At 41.8% G+C, this 7,500-nt stretch overlaps 1 protein-coding gene across 1 annotated transcript in view; it reads right to left on the minus strand.

Annotated features, from left to right (window-relative positions):
• The window catches only part of SPECC1 (sperm antigen with calponin homology and coiled-coil domains 1), a gene marked incomplete at its 5' end in the record, with an annotated part of 77,185 nt that overhangs the window by 798 nt on the left and 68,887 nt on the right, over window positions 1–7,500 (minus strand). Inside the window, 1 exon segment of the mRNA XM_015828104.1 lies at window positions 6,991–7,111. Coding sequence (XP_015683590.1) covers window positions 6,991–7,111 — 121 coding nt within the window.

Below are 7,500 nucleotides of genomic sequence, written 5' to 3' on the forward strand. Positions count from 1 at the left end.
GGGGGGGAAAGGGTAGGTTTGTATTATAGATTTATATGTATGATTTTTTTAAGGAGGTGCCCGGTGATACCCCAACTGCACAAGACGGGATGGTTGAGGGAGGAAGGGAAGTAGAGAAGAGGGAGGAAGGAGGAGTGGTGGTAGAATGGGAGGAGGAAGGAGTGTGTAAGTGGAAGAGGGTGGTGCGGGAGGGGGACACCGGACACGTCCGTGAATGTTTTGTTTAGTTTTATTCTCTTTGGTTGATATTGTGATAAAAGATTTATGTTTCTGTTTTTTAAATGAAAAATAATAAAAATTTATTTAAAAAAAATGCACAAACAGAAAAATAAGAAGAGATTAGACCGTCACTTGTCTGAAATGGGATAGGTTCTCCTGCTTGAGCAGGGGGCTGGACTAGATGACCTCCAAGGTCCCTTCCAGCTCTATTCTGGGGTCTCCTGCTTAAGAAGGGGGCTGGACTAGATGACCTCCAGGGTCCCTTCCAGCTCTGTTCTGATGGCAAACAGCAGCCTCGACAGAGGGGTTAGCAGGAGGAAGGAGGAGGAAAAAGTGAAACTGGATCAGCTGCAATTTGTTTCCTTTCCATTCATGGGATTCATAATCTAAACAGGCAGCCTGGAAACTCCCAAGAGATACCAAAATGTCACTCCAGTTTAACCTCTGCCAACCTTCTTGGGTTAAAAACGGAAGAAAAAATAAATAAAAAGAGATATATTAAGAGGACAGCTGTGTCATTCTAACCAGCGTTTCTCAGTGGGTTGTTTTTTTTTAAGAAGACAACCATTGTTCTGAAATGGTACTATAGGTTCTCCTGCTTGAGCAGGGGGCTGGACTAGAAGACCTCCAAGGTCCCTCCCAACTCTACTCTACTCTACTCTACTCTACTCTACTCTACTCTATCTCTATGCTACTCTATTCTATTCTATATTCTGTATTCTATTCTACTCTATATTCTATTCTATTCTACTCTACGTTCTATTCTATTCTACTCTACTCTGTTCTGTTCTGTTCTATTCTATGCTATGCTACGCTACTCTATTCTATATTCTACTCTACTCTATATTCTATTCTATTCTATTCTAGTCTACATTCTATTCTATTCTGTTCTGTTCTGTTTTGTTCTGTTCTATTCTATTCTATGCTATGCTATGCTACGCTACTCTATTCTATATTCTATATACTCTGCTCTATATTTTATTCTATTCTATTCTATTCTATTCTATTCTATTCTAGTCTACGTTCTATTCTATTCTGTTGTTTTGTTCTGTTCTATTCTATGCTATGCTATGCTACACTACTCTATTCTATATTCTATATACTCTGCTCTATATTTTATTCTATTCTATTCTAGTCTACATTCTATTCTATTCTGTTCTGTTCTGTTTTGTTCTGTTCTATTCTATTCTATGCTATGCTACGCTACTCTATTCTATATTCTATATACTCTGCTCTATATTTTATTCTATTCTATTCTATTCTATTCTAGTCTACGTTCTATTCTATTCTGTTGTTTTGTTCTGTTCTATTCTATGCTATGCTACGCTACTCTATTCTATATTCTATATACTCTGCTCTATATTTTATTCTATTCTATTCTAGTCTACATTCTATTCTATTCTGTTCTGTTCTGTTTTGTTCTGTTCTATTCTATTCTATGCTATGCTACGCTACTCTATTCTATATTCTATATACTCTGCTCTATATTTTATTCTATTCTATTCTATTCTATTCTAGTCTAGTCTACGTTCTATTCTATTCTGTTGTTTTGTTCTGTTCTATTCTATGCTATGCTACGCTACTCTATTCTATATTCTACTCTACTCTATATTCTATTCTATTCTAGTCTAGTCTAGTCTAATCTAGTCTAGTCAATATTCTATTCTATTCTATTCTATTCTATTCTATTCTATTCTATTCTATTCTATTCTATTCTATTCTATTCTATATTCTACTCTACTCTATTCTATATTCTATTCTATTCACCTTGGCAATTTTAATACATGTGTACTTCCACTCCCAGAATTCCCCAGCCAGCCATAGTCCACATTTTTGAAAGTTGCCAAGATTGACAAATACTATCTAAAGCTTCTTTGGCTGTTTATACAGGTAATCCTCAAGTTACAACAGTGATTTTGGGCCAATCACCAGGAGACGGTGAGTTCTAGTCCCACCTTAGATATGAAAGCCAGTGAGAAAAGCCGGATTCACTTAACGAGGGCAGCAAAAAATGTCATAAAATGGGGCATGACTCCCTTAAGGACCACATCGTTTAAGGATAGAAGTTCCGATCCCAATTGTCGTCATAAGTCAAGGACTTTCCGGGAGATCTCAAGGGGAAAAGAGAAGTGTAAAAAAAAAAAAAAGGGGGACTTTGGCACGTATCACATGTCCTTTTGAAGTCCCGGGAGAATTGCGTCCAATTTCTCCTTTTTTTAAAGAAAGTCCAGCAGATTAGATAATTGTTCCTTCAGGAGAAAATATTCAGCGCAAAAACATCGGAAACCTTTTGAATTTCCCAGAGGAATAGCCATCCATCAACCCAACGGGCTGCTTGCCTTGGGCAGTAACAATATCCTCATTTTTTTTAAAAAAAAATCACAGTTTGGTTTTCCTGCAGCCCCAAGGCAGCTTTTTGCTATATATATATATATATTTAAAAAAACCGTGCATGCATCTATTATCACTCAAGTTTTATTAATGGGTGTGGTGGTGGTGGTGGGGGAAATTTATTTATACCCTTCTTATCTTGCTCTGCCCTCTGGCGATTCGGAGAGGCTGGCAAGAAAGACACGGCCATAAATTAGCCCGTTAAAATAGCCCTTTGCAGCTGATAAAGACAGTGACGAAGGCAGACAGGATAATCTTATTTTTAACTGGGGAACATAAATTAAAAATGCAGGGAAAGGGCCGATGGGCACCTATTGTGCAGATGTTTTGTCTTCTGATGTAATTCTTCTTATGTCCACTTTAATTGTTGTTTCTTAAAATATTTCATTAATTTTTTATTTTTACAAATTGTAAGTGCTTAGTAAACAACGATGTAAAAAAGATGTTGAGACTCTAGACAGAGTGCAGAGAAGAGCAACAAAGATGATTAAGGGACTTGGAGGCTAAAGTATATAAGGAACGGCTGCTGGAATTGGGCATGTCTAGTCTAATGAAGAGAAGGACGAGGGGGGACAGGATAGCAGTCTTCCAGTATCTCAAGGGCTGCCCCAAAGAAGAGGGAGTCAAGCTATTTTCCAAGGCGCCTGAAGGCAGGACAAGAAGCAATGGGTGGAAACTAACCAAAGAGAGAAGCAACCTAGAACTAAGGAGAAACTTCCTGACAGTGAGAACAATTAACCAGTGGAACCACCTGCCTCCAGAAGCGGTGAATGCTCCAACACTGGAGGTTTTTAAGAAGAGACTGGACAGCCATTTGTCTGAAATGACACAGGGTTTCCTGCCTGAGCAGGGGGTTGGACTAGATGATCTCCAAGGTCCCTTCCAACTTTACTACTACTACTACTACTACTACTACTACTACTACTACTACTACTACTACTACTACTACTACTACTACTACTACTATTAACCTGTTCTCTAGGTCCATTTTTTACTTAAAAATACACATTCAATTCCTAATCTCTACCCCTTTTTTCCAGCCAGTAATAAACAATATCCCGTCTTTGAAATTATTCTGTCTCTTCTTTTTCTTTGTTTCCTTCCGTATCGCTCTGTCCATTTCTACACGTTCCTTTCTTTTCTTTTCCGAGCAATGTTTTTTCATTTCTCGCACACTAAACCAATACGATTCTTACTGCTATTAATACATACACCTTTAAATATATATATTTCCACCTTAATTGTTGATCACCCAGAGATATGGGCTGCTCCTGCTTGTCCTCTACATACAACCGTTCATTTAATGACCGTTCGTTACTATGGCACTGAAAAAAAGGTGGCTGCTGATCGGTCCTCGCACTTACGACCGTTGTAGCGTCCCCAGGGTCACAGGATCGAAATTCAGGCACTTGGCAATGGACTCGTACTTATGACGGTCGCAGCATCCTGAGGTCACCCTGGGAACTTCCAAACCATAGGTAGTCCTTGACTTACAACCATCCATTTATGACTATTCGAAGTTACGACGGCACTGGAAAAAAGGGACTTAGGACCACTTTTCACACTTAATGACCGTTGCAGCATCCTCAATGGTCAACGTGATCAAAAATTCGGCTGCTTGGCAACTGATTTGTATTTACGACGGACGCAGTGTGTCCCGGGGGGGTCACATGATCCCCTTTTCAGACCTTCTGACAAGCTAAATCAGTGGGGGGGAAGCCGGATTCACTTAACAACCGTGTGTCTAACTTAACAACGGCAGTGATTCACTTAACAACCAGGCCGAGAAAGGTTGTAGAATGGGTCAAAATTCACTTTAAAAACTGTCTCACTTAGCAACGTAAATTAGGGGCCTTCACTGTGCTCGTAATTCGAGGACACCCCATAATAACAGAGACTAGAAAACGGAGGCTTCCCTCGTCTTGTTTCTCCTTAGACTGAATTACAGGGTGTCCTCGACTTACGGCCATCCGTTTAGCGACAGTTCAAAGTTACGACGTTGCTGGAAAAAAGGGACTCGTAACCAGTCCTCAAACTTAAAACCTTTACGGAGAACAAAACGGGACAAAGTTCACTTCACGAATGTTTCACTTAGCAACAAAAATGGGGGGGGATCAATTTTGGTCGTTAAATGGAGGACTACCTGTAATCTCTCTTTTCCTACAGGAGAGACATCGTTTGTTTATCAACGTACTGATTGATTGACATGCTTGTGAGTTGGCTTCTGATTGCTTTTGACTGCTTTGATCGTGGTTAGTAAACTAGCCAGGATTTACGGATACGCCAGATGGCCAACACTATAAATCTTTTAAATAAATAATAATAGTCTCCTTAAATCTATCTCTGTGCTCGCTAGGAGCCAAAAAGGCGACTTGATGACACATACATGAATGAATCACTTGTAATGAACGGTGGGAATGGTGTCAGACAATTTTTTTCATGTTGTGTATGTGTTGTCTGGTGTCTCCCGAGACATTTGTTCAGCGGGTTTTGCCCTCGTTTTACCATCTGTCTTGCCACCGTTGTTCAGCGAATTAAGATAGTAACCTGGTCTTTAAGTGAATCCGGCTTTCCACAACTTAGCTCGGCGGAAGGCCGTGAAAGGCAATCGATCGCGTGACCCCAGGACGCTGCGACCGTCATCAATACGAGTCAGTTGCCAAAAGCGTCTGAATTTGGATCATGTAAAACCCCAGGCGTGCTGCAATGCTCACGGTCACCAGTGTGAAAAACGGTCACGTCACTTTTTTCAGCGCCCTTGTGACTTTGAACGGTCGCTAAGTGAACTGTTGTTAAGACGAGGACTACCTGTAATAACAACCCAATTGTCTGAAATGGTGTGTAGGGTTTCCTGCCCGAGCAGGGGGTTGGACTAGATGACCTCCAAGGTCCCTTCCAACTTTATTATTATAGAATAGAAAACAGAATAGAGAATAGAATAGAATAGAATAGAATAGGAAGGGACCTTGGAGGTCTTCTAGTCCAGCCCCCTGCTCAAGCAGGAGACACTACATTATTTCAGACAGGTGATTGTCCAGTCTCTTTTTAAAAACTTCCAGCGATGGAGCGCCCACAATTATGATGATGATGATGATGATGATGATGATGATGAATAATAATAATATAATAATAATAATAATAATAATAATAATAATAATAATAATAATAATAATAATAACAATAATAATAATAAAGTTGGAAGGGACCTTGGAGGTCATCTGGTCCAATCCCCTGCTCAGGCAGGAACCCTACACCATTTCAGACAAATGGCTGTCCAGTCTCTTCTTAAAAACTTCCAGTGTTGGTGCATTCACCACTTCTGGAGGCAGGTTGTTCCGCTGGTTAATTGTTCTAACTGTCAGGAAGTTTCTCCTTAGTTCTAGGTTGCTTCTCTCCTTGATTAGTTTCCATCCGTTGCTTCTTGTCCTGCCTTCAGGCGCTTTGGAGAATAGCTTGACTCCCTCTTCTTTGGGGCAGCCCCTGAGATACTGGAAGGCTGCTATCCTGTCCCCCCTCGTCCTTCTCTTCGTTAAACTAGACATTCCCAATTCCAGCAGCCGTTCCTTATATGTTTTATCCTCCAGTCCCCTGATCCTCTTTGTTGCTCTTCTCTGCCCTCTTTCTAGAGTCTCAGCATCTTTTTTACATCGTGGTGACCAAAACTGGATGCAGTATTCCAAGTACTACTACTACTACTACTACTACTACTACTACTACTACTACTACTACTACTACTACTACTATTATTAAATCTCTCCAGATTAGCTGCTGAGCTGAGAGTATTGCCACTGGAATACTAAATTTAACCCGGGAAGGGATTTACCTCTTTGTCTCTTATTTTAAGAGGTTTGATTTGAAATACAAGCAGTCCTCAACTTACGACGTTAGGGGAGCCTGGCCAAGTCATGATGGCCGTAAAACGGGTAGCTTCAAGTGAACCTACCCGATTTTACAATCATTTTCGCAGCGGCCGTCAAGCAAATCGTTGCGGTCGTTAAGTGAGTCACGCAATGGTCGTTAAGCGAATCCAGCTCCCCTCGTTGACTTCGCTTGTCAGAAGCCAGAAGGTTGCGAATGGCAATCACGTGACCCCCCCCCCCCGGGATGCTGCGACTGTCATAAATACACACGCTGGTGGCATTTTGCGATTTTGATCTCATGATCCTGGGACTGCTATGACGGTCATAAGTGTGAGGACTGGTCTTCAGTCACCTTTGTCACTGTAACTTGGAATGGTCACTAAAATGAAGGGTGGTAATTATGGTATTTGCCTCCTGTTCTTCTGCACAATTGCAGTCCCTCTGCCCTCCACTAGGGGCGTCCTCGGGAAGCTCTCCGCTGCGCGTAGGTAGCCCCTGGTGGAGCAGGCGGGAACTTTACTCACCTTGTCTTGGCTGTTGAGCTCTTGATAAGGGATGTGAGCGGGCAGGTAGGTGTGTAGGAGGGCGCAGAAGGCCAGGCCGTCACTCCAGCTGCTGCTGAAGTTGGTGATGTCGATATTCTGCAAACGCAACGAGAGGAGAAGAATGATGCACGGATGAGGTAACCTGGTTGGTTCATGAAACGTCTGCCAGGAAACCAGGTTCGGAGAGCACCGAGGACCCCACGGTTCTTCTCCTCCTCCTCCTCCCCTTCCTCCTCCACTCCAGACACCTCACTCCCTTCTCACACTGATGAGGTAACCTAGTTGGGTCAGGAAATGTCTGCTAGGAAACCAGGTTCGGAGAGCACCAAGGAGCCTTCCTTCCTTCCCTTTTTCTCCTTCCTTCCTTCCTTCCTTCCTTCCTTCCTTCCTTCCTTCCTTCCTTCCTTCCTTCCCTTTTTCTCCTTCCTTCCTTCCTTCCTTTTTCTCCTTCCTTCCCTTTTCCTCCTTCCTTCATTCCTTCCCTT

The sequence above is a fragment of the Protobothrops mucrosquamatus genome, unplaced genomic scaffold (assembly GCF_001527695.2).
Source record: "Protobothrops mucrosquamatus isolate PMUCROS unplaced genomic scaffold, P.Mucros_1.0 scaffold4240, whole genome shotgun sequence".
Lineage (NCBI taxonomy): Eukaryota > Metazoa > Chordata > Lepidosauria > Squamata > Viperidae > Protobothrops > Protobothrops mucrosquamatus.